General features: G+C 44.0%; 2 protein-coding genes across 2 annotated transcripts in view; one reads left to right on the forward strand and one right to left on the reverse strand.

Moving 5' to 3' along the window:
• The window catches only part of LTK (leukocyte receptor tyrosine kinase), a 112391-nt gene extending 107139 nt beyond the window's left edge, over positions 1–5252 (forward strand). Inside the window, exons 26-30 of the mRNA XM_054400236.1 lie at positions 1509–1601; positions 2213–2314; positions 3167–3301; positions 3639–3729; positions 4476–5252. Of these exons, the coding sequence (XP_054256211.1) occupies positions 1509–1601; positions 2213–2314; positions 3167–3301; positions 3639–3729; positions 4476–5252 (1198 nt within the window). The remainder of the gene's footprint in view (positions 1–1508; positions 1602–2212; positions 2315–3166; positions 3302–3638; positions 3730–4475) is intronic.
• Positions 5253–13731: 8479 nt separating this feature from the next.
• Positions 13732–23625, reverse strand: part of ITPKA (inositol-trisphosphate 3-kinase A) — a 35756-nt gene continuing 25862 nt past the window's right edge. Inside the window, exons 3-7 of the mRNA XM_054400051.1 lie at positions 23265–23478; positions 20990–21194; positions 16721–16822; positions 15313–15384; positions 13732–14433 (exon numbers count right to left, since the gene is read on the reverse strand). Of these exons, the coding sequence (XP_054256026.1) occupies positions 14230–14433; positions 15313–15384; positions 16721–16822; positions 20990–21194; positions 23265–23478 (797 nt within the window). The 3' untranslated portion in view covers positions 13732–14229. The remainder of the gene's footprint in view (positions 14434–15312; positions 15385–16720; positions 16823–20989; positions 21195–23264; positions 23479–23625) is intronic.

Consider the following 23625-nt stretch of genomic DNA (forward strand, 5'->3'; position numbering starts at 1 on the left):
CTGGAACAATAACAAAGTTTCTTTGAAAAAAAGGATATGAGCTTTCTGTCATTAAAATAGAGCAGTAAGAGCATTCAACAAGTTTTGGCTTTTTGGCTCTCTTAACAGGTACCTGAAAGCATCATTGTTCTAATTGAGAGCTCAGAGTTAGTCACTACAGTTTGACTTCTAAGTTCTTGCTGTAATAGTGATATCCCTCATCAAGTTCAACCCCCACTCTGCTCTATTTAATTTATGACAAAGGCCAATTTTCTTCTTAATGCTGTGAGAAGTCCAACTCAACAGAATAAACCAATTTTCATTTCTCCTGTCAGGCAGATGTTTCTTATTATGTCACTGAGCCCGGCAGTCATCTCATAAAGTTTCTGACATTTATGTCAGCAAACAGACATGACAGCTGCTCCTGCTCAAGATCAATCTCCCTTTCAGGGGACAAAGAGAAAGTAGTAGTGTTTGACTGTCTTAACAGCAGCACATCACTTTTAAAAATAAGCTCTCTGGGTCAGTTTTTGCACTCTTAGATCTCTGGTACAAGCAGCCTGGGAATTGAACTTGTTTTGGTTTAGCCACAATTCAGGAAATTAATATAGAAAGGATTTAATTCAAGTGCTGTGTGTTATTATCTGTTAGTGGTGTCAGTATTGCTTAGGGTGGGTTGAGAAGGGAAGAAGGTTTTCATTTCAGATAGCAGGTAGGCTAGGGGGGAAAGGTGCAGTTGTGGAGATGTTGCTAAGGGCAAGTTTTATCATCTGGGAGTCACAGCTGATGGAGGAAGAGAAAGCTGAGCTTGACTTCCAAATCCTGAGGGTTTTTTCAAGGCTGGCAGTGCGAAGAAACATATGAGTTGTTGAAGGAGCTCATTTTTCTTGGCAGTCAACAAGGCCCCCATCCCCCACCCAGTACTATGATTTTTAATGAGTTCTTTTTCAGAATGCGTATCTAAAATGAACACAAATCCTTCAGTCTTGGCCACGCAGTCATCACTGCCGTTTGTCACAAGCTAAACCTGCACTCAGCAAACTGCTGCTCCCATATGTAGCTTTGCTTGCTTCTATGGGAGATATCCAGAAGCAATAAAGCCAACAGTTTAGTGAATCTGGTCCTACATTGACTTTTCAAGCAGTTTACTAAGACTACCCAGCAGCATCACATCTGTCACTGATGGAGACACTGCTGAGAGGCCTGAGCAAGAAAGAAGCCTGTCACAATGTGGTTGAAGCAAAAAAAGATGACTAGATCTCTCCCTGGTCTGACAAAGAGCTTGTTTTCTGCCTTAATGAAAGGAGATGGGAGTGGAGAATGCTTGGAAAATGTAACGTAAATGTAGCTTAAGAATTGTGCTTAATTAAAATGATAATGTAGCTGGCATTATTTTTAATAAGGCTCTTCTCATTTTTATAATGATGACTCAACTAAGACGTGCAGGACTAGGTCTAATGTTCTTTATTCCCTGAGCTACTTTAGAATTAGAATTAATAATGACTTAATTTTTTTTTTTTCCTTAAAAGAGATATAGCTGCAAGGAATTGCCTTTTGACCTGCTCTGGAGCAGGACGAATAGCCAAGATTGGTGACTTTGGGATGGCCAGGGATATTTACAGGTAAGTGAAAGGCCCTTTCAGTCCTGTGAATAACTCTGTAGCATTTTGACTGTTTTGAACTGTCTCATGAAATCTGAAGCAGGGGAACCATCCATTATGGGTCTGAATTTGATTACCAGTTAACTAACTGAAGTTAGCAGGCTTTAAATTAACACATCTACGCCTACTAGCCAATACACTTCAACTGCATTTATTCCATACTGGGCCCCAGGGAACACTGCAAACACATATGGACACTTAACCAAGCATAAGCAAATTTATTAGCTAGTAAATCATAAATAAGCTTAAATTAAAATAAATAAACCCACAAGCAACCATAACTCTCCATTTATGATGTCAAGCAGACTTGCTGCATCAGCACCTTGTGCAAAGCACTGGAAAATTTGGTGTCTTGAGCTGTGCACCTACAACACTCTCAATTTCCATCCCAGTGACAAAGAGGGAGTAAAATACTGCTTGGCTGCAATATTTGTGCCAATGACTTTTTTCTTTTTTCTCACTTGGGCCCCATTGGCATATGCAATCCTCAGCTGCTGTTGCTGTGGGTATCTTTGATATATCTGAGCCCTTTCAGACTGTGTGACATTCTTCTTGTGTTTTACCTTTCACAGAGCAAGTTACTACCGCAAGGGAGGGAGAGCCATGCTTCCTGTCAAGTGGATGCCCCCAGAAGCTTTTCTAGAAGGCATTTTCACCTCCAAGACTGATACCTGGTAACAAACCTTTTGATCACAGATTAATTACAGATGCCTTTCTCCCTGCACAGTGGATTCTTCAATACACTGTGCTGAGACATTCCCTTAAATGCCACACTGACCCAGTTTCCTGAAGCTGCTAGCGATGCCGGAAGACAAGGGATTGCTTATCAGCACCCAACTGTGAGCTGCCAGCACTAAACAAAGTGCTGCAGTTCCTGTAACAGGCTAGTTTAAGTAATTGGTGTACTGGAAATTGCTTCCACCTTTGCAGCAAATAGTGACAACTAAAATTCTGATGTTGCTGAAGTCCTTGCAGAACCCTCTCAACTCCCCTGGGTCTTTTCAGTGGCACTGCCTAAACTGACCCATGGATGTGAAAAAGGAGAGCAACAATATCATGACAAAAAATAAATGCTGCTGCCTTTCAGTTTCATTGGATGTCTCTTACTTATTTTATCCTTGAGCATCCTCTTCCCAAACACCAATTCAAACATCTTGAGCCTTCCCAAGTGAGGTAGGAATCACGATGGCAGATGTAGCATTTCTTTTCAGGTAGACCATACCCAGCAAAGGGTACTCTGGCATTTCCTGCTCTAGGAATAACAAAATGCAGCAGAAAGAACAACTTTAGAGTTACTCAAATATTTTGAAGCCTCTGCAAAGCTACTTTTGGAGCTTGAGCAAATGTTTTGATTGATTGGTTTTTTTTATATCAAAGTTGACTCATAACCATGCTAATTGTACATTACTGTGGTTGGTCTACAACTTCAAAAGTTTGCTGCTGTGGTGTTACCTACACAGCTTCATGCCAGGTTTGTGGAGCTCAGATGAAACCTAATTGGCATTGCTGACTGGTTTCTGACACAGGTCCTTTGGTGTGCTTCTGTGGGAGATTTTCTCTCTAGGCTACATGCCCTACCCTTGCAAAACCAATCAAGAAGTGCTGGAATTTGTCACCAGTGGAGGAAGAATGGATCCACCAAAAAACTGCCCAGGACCTGTGTAAGTATTTTACTACTACAAGCCAAGGGATACTGGGTATCAAACAGGTCAAACAAAGCCACCTAGACACCTTCAGTGAGGGAATGGAGAGTGCCTCCACTGTTAGGTGGGTATTAGTGAATGTCTCTAGAGCCAATGCCTCTTGTGTACAGCTGAGAGCACTACAGGATTTGCTTTTAATAGTGGTCTCCTGCTGCAGAAATGTCATGGCTGCTTTTGCCCTCCTCCTTTGGGCCATGTACCAAAAGCAGTTCCTCTGGACCCATAATCACTTCACACTGAAACACATTGCACACAGTTCTCTTTCTTGACTTTTTTTGTTGTTACTTATTTTAAGGTACCGAATCATGACACAGTGCTGGCAGCACAGCCCGGAGTATCGGCCAAACTTCTCCACCATCCTGGAGAGAATCAAGTATTGCACACAGGTACTGGTCTTTACTACCCAGGTGGAGGATAATCCATGGAATGCCAACTATCCAAAGGCACTCGACTAGCTTTGGTGCCCAAAACAAGAGTCCTGACAGACAGATCTAATTACTTTCCCAGTTGCAAAGGTGCTGTTGATTCAACTGCTCTTTTCATTTGGATTTTCCAGTATCCATCTTCACTCTCCCACCTTCAGTGCAGCCAAAAAGAGATGATAATGTTCCTGTGCCAGCAGATGTTTCCATCTCTCAGCTTGTTCAGTAGCAAAATGTCCTTTATTTTGCGATGGAAAGGTGTTTAGAGTCTCTTTCAAGGTCTTAATTCTGACCTTGCCTAATGTTGCTCAAAAGCCACAGCTTAACTGGCATGGAGTGGAGGTGGGAAATGAGATGGCACAGCGAGTTCACCATCTGGTAGCATTTCACAGCTCCAGGCCTGCATCCAACCTCCCGAGGGAGAAATTACATCCTGGCCCCAGGCTCAGCCACTGATTCCAATAAAGCACAGCCTCTGCCCAAAGGCAGCACGTAAACGAGAGAGCACGTCTGCAGGCCCCAACCGCATGTGAGACCCAGATGGCACACAGCACCTTGTATGACCTGCAGGAATATTGCCCAAACCTGCTGTCAGCCTCTGCCAAAAGCCTTTTTTTGCTCTCAAAGCTATTTCTCTCAAAAAGCAATTGTGACAGTCACCCCGGAGGTGCTCAGGTTGGAACAGATCCTTACCTCTTTTCCTTTTTCAGGACCCTGATGTGATCAACACTGAGCTGCCCATGGAATGTGGCCCTGCACCAGAGGATGAAGGGAGTACAGTCATGCGCCCAAACATCCCCAGTGGGATGGTGCCCCTGTTGGTAAGCCCTTCCCTCACACCTCAGACCACACCTAAAACGCTGGGCTCCCACCACGCTGGTCACAAACTTGTACAATGTCCACAAGAGCTACTGGTAGAGAACCTGAGCAATCGGACTGCTCGAGGGCCCAGCCTGCCATGCCTCAATGATTTCAACAATGGGTCCTGGTTCCAGCAGACCTCGAACCAGAAGCTGGAGCTCAGCAATCCACCAACCCACAGACTGAAAAACAAAACGAAAAATCTTTGGAACCCAACCTACGGCTCCTGGGTGCTAGAGAACATCTGTCACTTCAGCCCTAGCTCTAAGCTCAAAGCAACTCCAGAGAGGGAAGATTCAGGATTTGATGGGAACTGCAGTTCTTCTCCTAGCTCTCGGGCATCTCCAGCATCTCCAAATCGAAGCAACTGCCCTCACATGGATATCAGTGGGATTGAACTGGTGAAACTCCAGGCCTTCCCCTGTGGCAATGTAAATTATGCTTACGATGACCTGTGCTACGGCAGTGACCACAAGCCATCAGCTTTGGCAGAGGTCAGAGCAGCTGTGCTCAGGAGCTCCAGTCTGCACAGGGATGAGAAGCCTTTATACAAAACAGAGAAGACAGCGAGAGAGAGGGACTCTGGTCTGTCTTTGTCAGATGACCTCAGTGTTACTCCAGTATAACAGAAACAGCTTTTCCAAAGGTTAGGGAACAAAGTGTGTGCTCGGGAAGGACTGCTTCCTATTTCACTTACTTCCTCCATTTAAGTTCCCTCAGATGGGTGATGTTTCAACATCAGCAATGATCTGCTTCCTCCTTCTACCTGACAGATCTGCAGATCGTTAACGACGGTTACGTTTCCCCCTCTGTCCATCAAATGTGTTCCACTGAACCAGCTTAGAGGTGGAGAATGACAACATGGCTGCTCTGATTCAGAATGCAACACAATGACAGGACTTCTGCTCAGTCTGCTCAGGTGAAAAGAAATGGACCTACCATCCAACCACAGCATTTGGTTGGACATAATGACTGACACAGGTTTGTGCTCATTTCTGACTGAAGAAACCAAAACCAAATGCTGTGCCAGCAGCAACCAACTCACAGAGGCTGCTACATTCCGAGGGCTTTTTACAGTCTCCATGACTTACTTACTAATGATGCTCTGTAAGAGAAGTAAATAAATAACAGCTATATTTGCATCTGATACGCTAGCAGACCCTGTGGAAAAACACAGCAATGAAGCTACTGCTCAGTTTGGAAGCAGCAGGAAGGATTAAAAAAAAACAAAACAAAAAAAACAAAACACCAAAACAAAAAAAAACCCCAAACCAATCCAGGCTCCTCTGAGCATGTGCAAGCAATGAAGAGGAAAATAGATTTGTTATTAACAAAAAAATACTTAGTGGAGCTGATAGTATCCCTTTGAATAGTGAAGGAAATTCTATGCTGCTTGTCTCATGCTGTCACATTCCTCAGTTCCTGGTGTGGAAGGGGCAGGTGGATTTTGAAGGAAGGTTGAGATGCATGGTGTGATGAGAAATGGACTGTCTTACCTTTTAATGGACTTCACTTTTGTAAGTACGTTGACATTCAGCAGTAATTTCCTGTGCTGTGCTGGTAAGCACTAAGCTGAGGTTCTTGGGTTACTGTCCAGCATTTGGTGCACTGGTGTTCCTCTTGGGTTTAATACCAGCTTCTCTAAGGCAGGAACAAAGCAATGCAAGGGAGAGGCAAAGTAAAGGGGAATCTAATACAAACACCTTACAGTGCCCCTTGCACAGGTAGGCAGAATAGCTCTATCACTTGAGAACTCTAAAACCATGACTTGGCTTTGCACAGCTGAGCACGTCATTTCTTCTCTCACCTTGCAGGCCTACAGGCTTGCTGGTAAAGGCAGTTGTTCAGTTTGAAGACAGCTCATTTCTATGGCCTTCTGCTGCTTAGGGTCTAAACTGATGTTTTCTGGTTAAAGCCTGGAAAAGGAGGAGACTGGAAAAGTAAACAATTTGGATTAAGCCTGAACAGTCTCAGAGGCATTTTGTCCTTGTCCCACTCCATAGTGGTGCACTGCCAGCCTACAGTGGCAAATTACACACTGCCTTCGTGAGTCATCAAGCTGTTGGGTGAAATGTCAGGTGTAGATTCTGGTTCCTTTCCAAGGGAAGCAATGCTCTAATACAAGCATCACACTGAGTGATCAGCTGCATGTACAGTCAGAAGACCTGGGCTGCCAAGAGAGGGTTTGCTGACCACAATGTTGCTGTCATCTGCATCATTCAGGGATGGACGCTACTGAGACAGAAAAGCACAGAGTGAAGAGTCTGAATCTATCTGGAGTGAAATGCACCTTCAGCACAGGTTTACGCTGTGTCGGTCTGACCATGTACCTGTTCTAAGCTTCCTACAGCTGTAGGCCTGTGAAGTCAGAATGAGTAATTGCATATACTGTCTTCCAGACCTCCCTGGTGGTGATCCTTTCACAATGACTCCTGTGGTATGGAAACAATTCAAACTGATGTGAAATGACAGGTCAGAACAGGAGGGTCCCTACATGCAAATTCTAGGAGTGGGGCTTACTGACCAAGGGAGGTGGCTGACCATGCCTTGTGCCCTTCTTTTCATTTCACCTTTGCTTTAGATCTTTGGCTTCTCTCACGTTTACCTCATTGCCACTTCTAGCTCAGATTCAGGAGCTGCTCAAAGCCCAGTTAAATGAAGCAGAAAAGCCTAAGTAGCAGGAAATTTATCTCCTCTGGCAGGACTAACATTTATGGTCACATTTCAGGCTGGCCACTTCTGGAACATGATAGTCAAGAGTAAATACATCTGCTCTCAGCTACTTGGAAGAACATCAATTTATCTTCAACATCCTTGCCTTTTGGGTTATCATAGCCCTATGGTTTATGCATCAGTAGGTTGGTTTGTTCCCCTGGAGGTAAGCTGTAAACCTCTTCAACAGTTGTGACTGGGTGTCAACAACTCAATCCCTTCCTCCCTGCATCTGTGATAAGGCCTCAGTGATCCTAGTTCAGGTGCAGTGGACATGACACCAGATGCCTGCCCAACCCTCGTTTGCAACAGGCACTACACTGAGCAGAGTACTGCTGGCCATGGCCATGCTTTTGCAGGCTCATTAAAATTCTGGTTTCAATTCTCCTTGGCCATCAACAAGGTTGGGAAACCAGAGAGGAGTGAAATACAGAGTAGTTCAGAAGCCACAGGAAGTTAACACCAACAACTTTTCTTCCTGCAGACTTCTTATAAAGTAGTAGGCACAAGACGTTCCTTCATGTTTTCACACGGAGAAAACTATAGAATACCCTAAGATTCCAGTGAGAAGCAGTAGGGTCCCTGCTGTCCATGTGGTCACCCAGCCTGAGCTGCTGCTGATTTCTGCATACACAGCACTCGCCTCACCATAATGAGCCTATAAAGACCAATACTGATCAAACAAGGTAAGCCACTGAAAAGTGACCTCAGAGAAGGGCACAGTTCTGTTAAATGCCACAGCCAGTCTTGGCTGCAGCTACGTCTTGATTTTTATAAACAAAACAGACTTCTTCACTCCCGTGCTTTGGACAAACACCTCTTCCCACTGACTAGCTGCAGCAAGGGACTTCATTTACAGGCAGAGCCTAGTTAAAGCTGCACTGAGCCAGAATAAACAACTCCCTCCTGCTCAATACCTTATCTCTAACAGTGACCAAGAGCAGGGTGTTGAAAGGCAGGTGCAAGAGCAGAGTGAGCAGGTAGTGATCATTTGTTTCCTAGACATACTTTGCTGATTTACAACTATGTGTAGCTCAGGGACATACTGAGCCAGATGCAAAGCATGCACCTGCCTGCACTAACCTGGCACTAGAAGAAAGATCTGGGAATTTTAAAAGCATTTGTATTAGCAACCTAAATTTTATACAGGATCTTAACTCCTCCAAATGGAACTAAAGGTAAACTGCCTTCTGTCAGCACAGTTGCCACAAGTCACTGACCTGTAACGGTTTTTCTGTGCATAATTGATCTTGTAGCTGCTTTTATAAAACCCTCACACATGATGAACTTTTAATTAACATCCTAGAAGAAATAATGCTAATATCACTCCTGTTGTGACACTGAAATACTCCATGCTGTCCAAACCACAGTATCCAAAAAGAGAACTAACAAGTGCAATGAAATATACAACCTTCAGGCCTACAGCTCTGAGACCTAAACTTCCCAGAGTGCTCAGCTGCTACCATTGAAAGGTATCACTTCATTGAAACTGGTTTTTAAGGAGACTCTTTTATTCAATAATCAATAAGGTGAACACAGTGTCAAAATTAGATTCCTTTGCCAACTGAAAGCCAAAACATGATATAACTTCCTAGAGGAAGGGCATGAGCTAAAGATTGGTTCAGTCCTGTAATGCATGTGGAAAGTCTTCCTACATTTTCTCTCTGCAGAATCAGCCATTATAGGATTATTACAAATTGCTCATCCTGCAGGGTTTCTGTCTTTTATCATGTTTTCAACTTGGGTTTAGATCTGTGGGTAGAGTTGTTGGCTTTTTTTTTCCCCCCGTTCTGGGCTCAGAATTAGTACTTTATGTTGTTTCATACAACCTCACGCCTCCATTTTAAAAGAGGGGACTGAATTATAAGAGATGAGATGATAATGTAAATTTCATTTTGTCTTTCTCTGCTTTCTTTTCACTTTGGCTGATATTCTCACTGCTGATTACTTTTTCTTTCCTCTTTTGATTCTCCATTTCTCTTTCAAGTAACAGAATTTAACAGCACAGATTTAAGGTGTCCCCCTCATATCAACCCTTTAACTGAGGTAAGTGCTCCACTTACTTGCCAATGGGCAACTGTGTACCAGGGAAGCTTTGCAAGTCTAATGAAATAGTTACAGGCTTTTCAAGCATAACTTATTCCACCTCCAATATCTTCCCACTACTTACCCCAAAGAGAAGAACACACTGCAGCTGGGAGTAGAGCTTTCCTCAGCATACTTGCATCTCCACAGCTGTGTCAGCCAGGGACCATGCCTCTTCAGACCCTCAAGCAGCAGAACTCTTGCAGACATGGCTGGTGCTCTCTTCTCAGTCTGATGCAGAGACCTTAGGCATGACACAACATCCTTAACATCTTCCCATCTCACCACATGACTTTAATCAGTTGAATTGGTTCTGATTTGTCATTACCTCTGACCATGGCAGCACTTCTTGCCAAGCGAACCTTCTCTGGGTGACTATGGTACATAAGTAGAGGACACACCTGCTTCTATGCAACTGAGAGCTGGACAAGTGTGTACTGCTATATTCGCAACACAAAATAAAAGAGACACTAATGGTGGTTATTTGTTTGCCTTTCTGCTAAGTACTCTTCGCTCACAGGTAAGAGGACACTCTCTCTTGCTCTGAGTTGTTTGCCAGTCCTGGAGGACTGACTGCTTCTTCCCTACCATGACAAAACTGCCCTCTGGAATAGTTCACAGGTCAGAGTCCACCAAATGTCTTTTGATGCACAGTTTTTGGATATACTGTAGACTACGAACTGAGTTTTAGCTCGAAGGAAGCTGTGGAGCTTTGTGTGGATCAGGCTCCAACGTTAACATACCTTTTGAAACTTCTTGATGGTTTAGAACCGGTTTTGTTTTAGGAAATATTAGATGGTGAAGGCTAAAAGCACAAGGAACACTGAAATACACAGGCTTTGTCCCTTCTCTGAGGAAATCCTTGAAGAAAAGATCACAGTAGATGTCTTTTTTCCCTTCAGTCTCATTTATTTAGTAGCATACACACTTCAGAGTAACAAACACTCAACCAATACAGTCAAATGTCAAAAGTGACCATGGTCAGCTTTGCATTGTAGTGTTCAGAAACGGATGCATGTGGATGATACAGGCTATTTGATCTCAGTACCTTAATCATAACAAATAATAGTAACAACAGCAATAAAAAAAATAAAATAGCAAGAGCCCTCTGAGATACTTACAGGTTTGGTCCACCTTCCATGGAAAGCTTTCACTACAACAGGAACTGGATTAGATGTTCAGAGCATTTCCCCCTCCTCTCCCCCCATGTAAAATTAAGAAGGATTTCATGTTTACCACTTTGGTTAAATTTCACCCAAATATGTATCCTTGTAGGGCTCCAACACCCATCAGTTTTAAACTTAGCTGATGTATCTCTTTGTGCATTTCTTTCTATATTGCACCTTCCTGCAAAGGCTCTCACAGCATCTTGGCAAGGAGTAACGGACAGCCTCACACCATTACTGTGAGGTAAGTAGGTACCATTCCCACCTGTAAAATGGGAACAAAACTGAGACCTAGGATAATTGTCCAAGGCCCAAAAGTCACTGGCAAAGCTGAGGGAGAAAAGAAGTCATACTGCTAGATTCCCAGAGGAACGCAGCAGGCTACAGCAGTAAGCACTGCTGCCTCTAATTAGTGAGTTTAAAGACCTTGGTGCCCAAGTCAGAGGCTCAGCACCAAAGTGCCTCTGGACCAGCATCTCTCAGCGTGCTGTGTGTGCTCTCACTGTACCTGGAGGGAGGCCATACCTCAGCAGAGGCAATCAAGAACTATGCTCTGAACTCATTTGTGAACAAGCACCTTGCTTATCATGCATCAGCACTCCTCTGATCCATGCTTGTACAAAGGCTTCATCCTGACCCTCTAGTAATTAGAAGCTTATCCAAAGCAACATACTGTATCTAATTTACCTTGTGGTAGTTCGCTCTTGAGCTTAGAGTCCAGCCCTTTACAGCTCCAAGGCTCAGCTGCAGTCCTGCCCTTGCAGTTTGCAAATAGGAAGCTGCCACCTTCTCTCGTTTCCCATAACAACAGCAGCAGATTTTGGCTTCTAGTAAGCCAAAGGGCTGCTTCAAAACTAGAGCTACTTACCATCTAGAATGCGTTTCTAGACCAGGGTCTGGTACAGAAGAGATTTTCTTTTTTTTTCTGACCTTTTCAACTACTGCAGAGGAATGGATCATTCTCCATGTTTCCCCTGCCAAGACTACAGACTGTAAGCCATCCAGATGCTAGCAGCAGTTGGGTTTTTGGGTTTTTTTGAAGCTATTGGTAATACATTGCTTCTAGTTCTCCCTTAGAACTGAACAATTCTAAAAATCTGCCTCAAGCTCTCAACTAGCATTTCAGCATCAACTTTTACCATCTAAATCCCTCACCCCCTAGAAAATAAGTTACATTGGTGCGAAAGATTCACATTCGTGGTAACAGAAGAAAGAAACTGAACTCTGAAGATTAATTAGGCAAACCACTAATGAATTCTATCTAGTGAGACCTTAACAGTCTCACTACTACCTTCTGGTTTTTTGTTTAAAGTATGGTAGAACTGCTTGCACTTGCAGCCTCATAAAGAAGGTGTGGTTATTAAAGTCCTCCCCCTGAGACCTATTTACTTTCTGTTCTCCTGGAGCACTGCTAACCTGCAGGTTAGCTGACCAGCTGCCAGGACTGTTTGCTGCAGGAAAAGAACAACACTTTTTTTCCTAGTTGTATGGAATTTGCCACAGATGAATGCATCATCTCATAGTAGTTCAAAACTTAGAAGGCATTTAGAATAATATCATCTGTGCTGTCTATTGCAGGCTTGCTGTCACCTACAAAAAAAAAAAAGCAAGTGTAAAGCCTCTGCAATATCTGAGTGAAAACTTCATTAACATACCATCATGAAAAATAAAACTGAGGGGGACACAGAACTAGTCAGAATTTGCAATGAGCTGAAGAAATAACCAGTTTCAAACAACTTCACGTTTAGAACGAAATGTTTCCAACATGTCATTACTTCCTACAGAATACCCACTCCATGCCATCCAACTTTTAGGTCACAACTGATCTTGAATTTTTAATACTGCTGTTTGGTTTAGAGGTGATGAAAAAGCCATTAGCTGACTGCTCTCTCCATACAGTAGTGTGTTATCTAAAGTAACTCCTTGCAGAAATTAGTTTAGGTTCTTCAAATCTAACTACAAATGCTATAGACAGTTTTCATTCCACTTCTGAACTCCACACTTGTTTTTGTTTTTTTCTCATGATCACAATTATTATTGAAATAGTTTCCCAAAAACTTGGAGTCCCTTTCATATATCCTAAAGTTCTCAGAATCTCTCCTGAGCACCACCAGCAAAAGACAACAATTTCTGATCAAGGTGCATTGCTAGGCTTTAGCTGTTGAAAGGGAATTAACAATCAAATAGTAAATGTAAGTCTTGTCCTCAATTAGAGAACTGCATCATCACATTGTTAATGTTAAAACCTGGAATTTGAGTAAACAGGTGAATACTGATAGTATTTATACTGCTAGTATTTAAAAAATTGTTCAAGTGACCATGGGCAACCAACAGAAGGCATGAGAAACCATTACAAGAAATCACTTCAGTCTTTCTTGATTTTAACCTAGACACTCTGAATTTTCTGTGGCTGTGCCTGGGTCACAGCAAATGAAGAATGAACTGCAGCTGGCCCTACCATTCCAGATGGGGACTAGGGACATGATATATTGACATTCCTTCCCAAACTGCCAAACTGCCCTGAGTTACAGCTGATACTTGGGAGGAAGGATGCCTGGGAATTAATTATCTCATCATTAGTGTAATGCTGTGAATGCAGAAACTTCCCCTTCCCGACACTGCGCCAGTCTATGCTCTTCAGCAGCAGCATCCCACCAGGGAAGCAGAAGGTGGCCAAGAGGTCATGTGCATTAGGGGACAGTCAAACCATGATCTGGCTGCTGGCCACTAGTGTGCGTGTGTGCAGGTGTACAGAGGGTTTATCTTTAAAAATAAAGCCCCCAAGAAAAGCCCTCCCTCATTTACCTGGTCTGTGTGTGAAAGAGTCTTCAGAATCACTGATCTTCAGAACTGCACTTCAGCTGCAAGAGGCCACACTTGCCAAGGTAGGCACTTTCCAACTGCCCACCCAGTCTGAAAGTCAAATGGTTTTGGAGACAATGGGCTGCTATTCTCTCCCCAGAGTATTTGTAATCTGAGAGGCTACATAAAAAGCAAAGGCTGTTCCTGGACAGATGTGAATCAAGGCTAAAGTAGGGAAGAGGAGTGGTCAACAGTAGTTTCCACATCCAGCCACCCCAAACTGCTTTCTCCCTGTGCTCATCACCCATTTCCACCTTGTGCACACTGTAACACAATGCAGCAGAAGTTATTGATCCAACCGATAGTGTATAAGGGAGCAAGGAGACTTTGCAATTGTGTGCGTGTGAGAAGAGGGTTACAAAATTATGCAATTCCCTGAAAAATTATTATTCGTACCCTGAATCCTTAAGCACTTGCTCTGGCTCACTCAAGAGGTAAACTGGAGTCCCATCTGTTTGCCAGAAGCCAGAATCGTTCTGGTTTACTACACCGACCTCTTGACTCATGCTGGTGTGATTCCTGAGTACAGAGATCCTCGTTCTCTGAGAACCTGTCTGAAGTTAGGCTGGTACAATACAGACCAATCTGGAGTTATTTAAGTTCAGAGAGGGCCAATGCAAAATCATTTTGTTCACTAAGTGCTGAGTTCTGGATGCAGCTCCCTCTGCTCTGATGACCTCAGAAGTGTGGAGGGAGTTAAAGGTTTCCTTCTAACTGAGCGATCCCAGTAGAGCAGAAAGTTACAGAGAAGCCCTGCAAGTTTTGTGCTGTTCTCAACTCATCTTTCAGTGATGCTTTCCAAGATGCTTATCAAATTGTCCAAGCCCAACAAGTACCCATCTTCCCTGTTGCCTTCTTGCCAGGGGATCCTGTGATCCAGTGTCTGCCCATCAGGGAGAAGGGTGGTCTTTCCAAAATCAATCAGCCACACATTGGCATTCCCAGTGCCATCGTGTACAAAAAGTAGTGAGCTTCCAACAACCTGGAAGACAGATTGAAATGATGTGATTAAAAAACACATCCTTAACTCTCCCACTACCACTTAACACTTCCCACTAAGCTGACCTCCTCAGGTAACCTTCTCACCTGTGATCAAACAGACTTTGGGCTGCACGCACTTATACACTGACAATTTACATGCCCCATCTGCATAAGCATATCCATCAGCATCATATAAATGGGCATGTAGATGGGAAAAGGGACTCCGTAGACAAGAGGAAGAAAAACAATTCCCCAGCTCATCTGGCAGCAGGTCTCAATTCAAGCAATTCAGCAAAAGCCAGGGCCTACTTCCAAAGAAAGGCTATGACCCATAGGATAACAAAGAGGAAATGGTTGACAAGAGGAAATCAACACTAAAATAAAATGTCTGACCTCAAAAATCATGAGCTGTAACAAGCAGAACTGGCAATGCTAACGATGCCCTCTCTGCAGCAAAGCACACAAGGAGAACATTACAGAGCAGAACCATAGAGTGCTTCAACATAAATCCAGCATCACTCAGAGCCTTAATTGTCAAATGGCAGCTGAACACTAGGGTACCAAATGCAAGCTTCCTGTAAAGATTCCCACTGGAACACACCAAGATTAGAGAAACCACAGGAGACTGGTACTCATAAACCATTCCCTGCAGTAGCCCAGAGCTCTAAGTGTTTGGATGCTGTAAAGATAGAAGGATTTATTATTCTCCAGACTGGTTTAATGTTCTGTGTCATCGTTATGGAGGCTTTTTGGCATCTGTGTTGCTAACATAGATTAGTGTTCTACTACAAATTGCTTTCTACTAATACATCAGGCTACTGTGAACTACCTCCCAATGACCCAAAGAAGCAGCAATGGACCTCCACAGCCTTACACTCACCTCATGTCGCTTGAAGAAGTCTGAGGATTGAAGAATGATATGAATTTCCTGCAGACGCTTGAGATATTTTTTCTGGTGGAAGAGGGGAAAAAACAACAACTCCTAAACATTCCAGTCAAGAACAAATGAAGATACTCTGTTTACAGGAGGCAATGTGGTGAAGAGATCATAAGAGCCTAATCTTAGGCTAAAGGTCCCACAAAACATTAGGTTCATCCTTTGAAAGTAATCTGAAAACAGGCTTCAACAACCTTTCATGAACTAAAACCACAAGAGGTTTCACTTGCACTTAAGGAAAAACCTCTTTCCTTTGAGGGTGCTGGAGCACTGGAACAGGCTGCCCAGAGAGGCTGTGGAGTCTCCTCTGGTCAGATTCCAAACCTGCCTGGACACATTCCTGTGCAAGCTGATCTAGATGTACCTGTGTGGGTGTGTGGGGGGGAATAGACAATCTCCAGAGGTCTCTCCCAAGCCCTACCATTCCATGATTCACAGTGAATGAGCAGACTGGAGTCCCTCTGCTGCATGTGTTACAAGCATACTATCTGCCTTGCTTTGGATGAGCTGAGACATTTCTACCCGTTCTCTCATCCCCACTTTTTTTTTTTTTTTTAAACTAAAGAAAGAGGTTTCAAGCAATTATAAATCTTTCAGTTCTCCACAGTGAAAAGAAAATTAAGTTGTGTTAGACGGACAAAGAGCTCCAAGCATGTGGGGTGGAGAATAAAAACATTTTTGAAACAAACAAACAAAAAAATCCAGGCCTAGTGCATAAAGCTCTAAAATACATTTTTCATGCTGCCCTGCACTACCAAGAACACTCCTCCTGGAGAGCTAATCTGCCTTCCTCATGGCTTCCACACTGCAGCAAATGCCATGGCATCCTCTTAAGTTCCAAAGAGATGTGTGATGCCATCTACCACATGCCTGCTATGCTACCCATGAAGCAGCACACAGGAATTTCCCTTTGAGGTGAGTCTCACACTTCAGAGTACAGCCAGCCATCAATCTCACTTCCTGCCCCCATGCTCTGGTTTTATCCTCTCCAGATCAAATTCCCATATCACAAGTTTTCCTGCCAACACAGTCCTTGCTTAGACATCACCACCCCTCTGATGCATCTAACACCCATGGTCAAAGCTGATAGCAAGCCATAAGTTAGCTTGACTCACATTCTGCTAGCATGAGATACTTAGGATGAGCTCATGGCAACAGCTGACAGACATGGTCTCAGCCAACTACTGCTCACAGCCCACCAAGTCCTCATGTCCACTTCATCTGCTGAGAGGGACTGGGAGTCAAAAGCATTTTCTTACTTGGAATTAATTTTTCTGGTACCAGAGGAAGCATGGCCCTGAAACAAGTTCATCGGGTCAAAGATAATTGAACCTGAAGAGCTCACACTCACCAGAATAGTTGTGTTGCCTTCAATGAATTCCACAAAAACCTGTAGAACTTGCTCCTGTGTCTTGGTAGTTTTGAAGTTTGTGTTGCATGTCCCATCTGCCTTCTGCACCAAAACACACAAAGACTATTGATACCACACACACATCACTCCTCTCACCAGGCATCCTCTTGAACTACCAACAGCTCAGCTCTTGCTAGCCAGGTGAAAATGGGTTAGCTGAGCAGGGAGACAGCAGATAAAGCAAGCAAAAAGTGGAGAAGATAAAGTTATTCAATCAGCTTTTGTAAGTGACACATCATTTTCCATTGAGTGCAGTAAAAAAACCCAAAACATCAACCCTCATGATCTTGCCAGCTTGCAGGAGGGTTTTCTCACATCACTACCAGTAGTGCAAAGTTCAGTGAGGCAAACCACACTGACCTCTTTGGTTGTCCTCTCTTCTAGTTTTGTTGTGTATTCAAACCCTGGCTGGGAGTGTGAAGGGCCATCCTTCAGCCAAATGTTACCACAGCCCTTTTGGTTTGTTTGTCAAGGGGAAAACATCATGGTTTAACCCCAGCTGGCAACTAAGCATCATGCAGCTCACTCCTCCCTGCCCCGGTGAGATGGGAAGGAGAATTGAACACAAGTACAACTCCTGTGCTGAGATCAAAACAGTTTAATAACTGAAATAAGAGTTTTTAAAAATTATATAATAAGGAACAAAAAGAGTGAAATAAATCCCCAGAAAGACAGGACTGCATCAGTCTTCACTGCATCAGTCCAATGAAATCATTCATTTCCATCCTAGAGTAAATCAACAGGTCATCAAAACGTGTTCCCTCCTACATGTAAAAAGTCATTGCAGCCAAACTGGGGAAATTCAGCTCCAGTTGCAGCAGGTGACACACTATTGGTGACACTCCACAGCAGAATTCTGCTCCAAATATATACACAAATCCAACGATTTCTAGATTTACCATGCAAAAGAATGAACTGTCTGAACGGCAAAGCCCTGCAGAGCAGCCTCCCACCTACCAGACTTTCTAGCAGTAGAATAAACAGAATTTTATTCCAAGGCTGTGGGCCCGATACAAGTGTGGCATGTCAGCCTGATGAGATGTGCAAGTTATGCAAGAGAAGTTCAGCAGGCAGGCAGTGAAGCTAGGAGCCATCTGATCAGATGTATGATAACGCTCAACAGCAGACAGACATTTGGAACTTAGTCTGGTGCCTTGTACCTCTTCACCGGAGTAAGGTGGTTTTGGAAAAAAAAAATTCTCCCTGCACCTCAAATTCCAGAGCCAAGTCTGGAATAGCTGCTGCATGTTCCCTTTCCATCCTTTTTCTCTGCACAGACTAGCTGCTTGCTCCCCTGTTGTTTAGAAAGTCATGATTTTGTTCCTTTGCAGAAAACTTAACTGCTGCCTGTCTTTACTTGCTGTGAACATGTGGAGCTTGAGTGGCACCATCCCTCCTGTTCTATACCAAGCCCTCACAATGACACTGGATGTACCTGGCCCCCAGGAGGCACCTGCCTGACTCACCCCTTGAAGTCACACCTTTGTCAAGGCCTCCACACACGTTCCTGTGCAGCAGAGCAGTTGCACAGCACAGTGACTGGGCCACTTGCAGTACTTCTCATTAGAAGTGACAGGGACATGGCTAACAGGAGGGCAGGTTTGGTGCTCCATAGAACAGTGCTACCTATCTTATCCTGTGCAGTCTGACTCAGATTCCTCTGCAAACTGCCCTTAAAGGGCTCTGGGTTAAGGTCACAAACTAAACGGATTGACAAAGATGCATGAATCAAATCTGGTGTTCTCCTGAGAACAAGGCTACCCCTGATCTATAGCTAAAGGAATGACACCAAAGAAAAAAGTGACTTCCCACACTGCACAGATTCAGAACTTCCAATCCTCAGCCCCATACAACTCTGCTCTGCAAAACCATTAGCTTAGGGTTGTAGAGACAATGTTTGTGCTCCCTAGCCTTCAGACAGCCCCTTCCAGAGAGAAAACATGCATCCTGAATCCAGCTGTAAGGAAACTCAGTTTGAATTATTTTTGATGAGGAAGAGTGCTAAATCTCATAAATTAATCCAACTTGATTTCAGAGATACGGAAGTAAGGCAAAAGAAAGAGATGGACCAACCTAAAGAGAAAAAGGGATGAAGGAGGATTGCTTAAGCTGAATCAGATCTCATCCATGGGCAGCCACTTCACTTTCTTTGCAGTTTCTTACTCCAGCAGCCACAGGGCAGGAGTACTTCTGAATGGCCAATCTCAACATACATGCCTGTTCAGCTCAGTCCCAGAGTTATCAGCCCCTCCAGGAACACAACCCCTTTATCTCATTAACCACTAGCTGGCACCACCGATCCTTACTGGCTCTGCTCTCAAAATGGGGATCCCTGCAGCCTGGCTTTGCTTTTCTGCAAATCAACAGAACTGGATGTACAGTCCAGCTCCAGTGAAACAGTGAAGGGGGGACTGACTGGCTGTACTGCTTAGACAGCCTGCTCCCTGTCACCATTTCTCCATGTTAAAAAAAGTGAGAGATTGATACCCACATCCCTCCTAACAGCACAGGGAGACACAGGAAAGGGTGACATACTGCAGTATTCCAAAGTGTTTCCTGTGCTTAATCAAGGACTACGTGTGTCCCATTTTGCAGCTACAGCATTGTCTCAGCAGAGGAAAATGTCAGGCAGTCTATGTGCCATAACTACTCCTACCCCTCTCATAACCAACCAAATCACAAAAGAACAAGGCAGGAGGTTTTACCAGAGTCCCACACTGCACTCCCTTAGCTCAGACACTCCAGGATTCAACACAGTTCTGACCAACTGTCTTTCCAAGAACATATATAAAAGGTCTCAAGATCATCTGGTTTTCTGATTCCACTACACCTGGCATCCAAACATACAGGAACAAAACAGGTATTTTGATAAGATCATTAGATGGCTAAAGGGTAAGGCAAGAAGTGTCTTGGCTGGACTGGAGCCAAGACAGTTCCTGCATGAGGATGCCTGTGTCTAACAGCCAGGAGTGGGTGGCACAGCATACAGGGGGCCAGCACAGCATGATAAGGAAGCCCTAGTTCCTGTACCACAGCAGGAGAATCTGTGAATGAGGAAGGGAGAAGACAACACAGGGAAGCAGAGAAGAAAGGACTGTACAAAGAGCCTCTACTCATCAGCATCACCCTCTTTTATCCCTTTCTACTTCCTATGTGCTTGAACTACAAAATGAAGCAAAACTAATCCAGATTATAACTGACAACTCCCAACACACCTGAATTAAAGGCATATGTTCTGGGAACATTCTGAAATCCCTAGGGGCAATCTATGCTGTCTCGTAGTGGGACTCAGATAAAAAGCACTCATCCAGGGTGTGGGGGGATCTGGGCAGCCATCACCACGCTCTGTGCTGCTATAGCCACACCACTATCTAAACCTAGGCAAACTTGTTTAAAGCCAGCTGAGAGGCCTCTGCAAGCAGAAAGCAGGCTTCTGATTCCAGCAAGTGTTCAAGTAGCAGGTGGCTGACACTCAGAGTATGTCCTAATGGCCTTCTGAGCAGGTATCTGGACACTGCCAGTGGGATCAACAAATATAAGGAATTAATGGGTAGGAAAGAAAATTGCCAAAGTGCTTTTGTGGCTGTAAGGCAGTATCCTAGGAAGGGTACAGGGGCACAAACTTATCCATTAAGAATAGCAGATGGATTTTGTTGATGGAGAAATCTTCTTTTTGGTTCTTTTGGCTTTATTCCAGCTCTGTACTAGATATTGTCATGTACTTAAAGGAAGAGGGGTTTCCTTGATTCCAAGGATATCTAAGCTAATGCTTTTAATACACTTTGCAAATAAACATACCTGGAACAAGAGCACTTTACTGTGATTCATGTGGACAAATATGTACACTTCCTGGACAAAAAAGTAATTGCATGGGGAGAGGCAATTAGTTCTTTACTTCTGAAGCCCTCCCTACAACAGTTTATTTCATTCTACCTACACTGTGTACCTGCTGAGTCCTTCCTGTAATGTCTCTCTGGTTGAGCAAGATACAACTGATATGCATTTGATCCTCAACTTCATTGCCACTACTCTGTTATAATTACAACAGATGTTTTAAAACCACAACAGCCTGAACTCTGTGGTTGCACTTATAACATTTTTCATAGAGTCCTTTGGAAAAGCTGGCTACTGATGCACACTGGCTTTTTGATTCATCAACAAATCCAACAACCTTTGGTCTCCAAGAACAGAGAGAAGTGGAACTATTACCTTAATCCCTTCAATCCTGAAGCCCAGGTTGGCACTGGAGCTGATGGTTTCCCTCCACTGCATGTATCGGGGTTTGGTGACAGCATGCTGAGCGTTCTCCTCAGCTGTGGGAGCAAGAGGATCCACTTCAATCATTTTCTTGTACATGTCCTTACGCAGCTTTGGTTTCTCACGGGCCTTAGCCAACTCTTCTTCCAGGTATGTCCTGCAAAAACATCATATCCCAACAAAACCATAAGGGCTCCAAAAACTTTTCTTTTTCCAATTTATAAACCAGCCTCAAGAAATTTCACCCAGGAAAGTACATGTTGTCATTGCCCCAGTCTGCTTAAGGGGAAACTAAAGAACAGACTAATGACTGCGCAGGAAGACTCCGTGAAACAGCAGCAGGAATCGGCAGTTGCGTTGTTCACTTCCTGTTCCAACTATACCTTTGCTCACTCTTACCTGGTATTGTCACATCCTGCTCACAGGACAGAGGGAGCTGAGTTCCTGCTGTGCCATGAAACAGAACTGGGTTTTCAGAGGAGAGATCACTGACAATGGAATCAAAAGCAAATAGGACTGCTGCAGTCTTACTTCCCTCTCTCTCCTTGATGTCACTCGAGTGATATTTTTAGGCCTCAGGAAGCAATTAGGGTTTCACTTAGTGCATCACTGTGAAAGACAGAACCACTTTTTATACAGTAAAAAGTGGAAAGTAAAGCAGATTGTCTGAGCAGTTCCAAACAAGAAGAGGTGACTAAGAACAGGAAGGTGAACGGTGACAAACCTTGCATATTTTGCTGTTCTCACTCAACCTCCTAAGCTGGTAACCATTAGAAAGGCACCATCCAGGTCACCTGCATTGCACTCGAATCCTAAAGCTCTCAGTTTGTCAGGTTCCTGGAGCATGCTTTTAATTCGTCACAGCTGGTGTTTAGGAGATGCTGTCACTCATTACCAGAATGCCACCTACTTTGAATAAAATACATACTGCTGCAAATCCTTCTCCTCTTTCTTCTGGCAATACAAGATCCTACACAGAGATGGACTTTTTGTAAGGGTATCTAGCAATAGGACAAGGGGGAATAGCTTTAAGATGAGGAAGAGTAGGTTTAGGCTGGATCTTCGGAAAAAGTTCTTCAGTACGAGTGTGGAGGGACTCTGGAACAGGTTGTGGCTGCCTCCTTCCTGGGAACGTTCAAGGCCAGGCTGGATGAGGCCTTGTGCAGCCTAGTCTAGTTGAGAGGTGCCCCTGCCCATCGTGGAGAGGTTGCAGTAGATGATCTCCAAGGTCCCTTTCCAACCTAAGCCATTCTGTGATTCCATGATTTCTACTCTGATTCAGCTGACAATTCATTTAAAATTTTGCATCAGTTTAAAGGCCTGTCTGCACTCCTGTAAGTCCAGTAACAATTCATTTACAACACTAATTCTTCAGCATGACAGTTCATACCTCTCCATACTGTTACTCCAGGCTCTCAACATATTCATTCTCTATCTGTTATGCTTAGATAACATTTTTGAGGTTTTCCTCTTAATCACAGACAACAAAAGGAAAAGAAAGTGAAAATCTGGAAAGCAAAGGTGACAGCATCATGGAGATGTCAGAGTAGGGGAAAACACAGGCCAGTTCTGAGCAGATGGTCAAATCTTTTCTTACAGGAAAGATCAATACCAATGAAGACTCATTCAAACACTGGAAATGGACTTTCAGGCTGCTTATTCAGTCATTCACATTTGGAGCTGAGAATTTTACTCTTTGTGGGGTTTTCTGAATCACAGCATAGACAAAGGTTACATGAACTGGCTGTAAATGAATCATTTGCTTTCTTCCCCCCCCAGGTATTTTCAGGCCACTAGGGAAACTGCCTAAAAATCACTCCTGAAAATCTCTTGACACAGAATAGTTTTTGAGTCTATAAATCAGTTTTCATTTAGTTTCCAGAATCCGTGTACAATCAGACAACAGTGGAACACGCTCCCTGAGGCTGTCCAAGGTGATTGCCAAGCCAACAGCAGGTTGTCTGAGCTCTGAAAACATTATCAAACTACCCCAGACAGAGCATGACCATATCACAGAATCAGAATGGACTGGGTTGGAAGGAACCTCCAAAGGTCATCTAGTCCAACCCCCTCTGCAGTCAGCTCAACTAGATCAGGCTGCCCAGAGCCCTGTTGAGCCTCACCTTGAATCTCTCCAGTGATGGGGCCCCAACCACCTCCCTGGGCATCCCCAGCTTCCTTCAGATGCACTTGGGTCAGAAAGCACTTTCTCTTTTGTGCACCCCACCTGATCCCCATCTTGCAGTCCATCACAGACGGCCCTTCAAAATCAGTAAGCAGATCATCGAGCTGGATGTAGCTCTCGCCGTCTCTCTCCACCACGCCGTGGAAGCGAGGGACGCAGGCGCGCAGCGGGTCCTGCATCAAGCGCTCAAAGCACTCCTTCTCGTTCTCTGACAGCCGCTTCAGGATCTTCCCACTGTCAGCTGCCTTGAAACTCCCTGAAATACAAAATCAAACACATGCTGACAAGACCAACCCGCACCAAAAGAGAAACACCTCCCCCCACCACTCCAGCTTAATCATACAATTGTCAGGGTTGGAAGGGACCTCAAGGATCATCCAGTTCTAACCCCTCTGTCATGGGC

Source organism: Indicator indicator, chromosome 4 (genome assembly GCF_027791375.1).
Source record: "Indicator indicator isolate 239-I01 chromosome 4, UM_Iind_1.1, whole genome shotgun sequence".
Taxonomy (NCBI): domain Eukaryota; kingdom Metazoa; phylum Chordata; class Aves; order Piciformes; family Indicatoridae; genus Indicator; species Indicator indicator.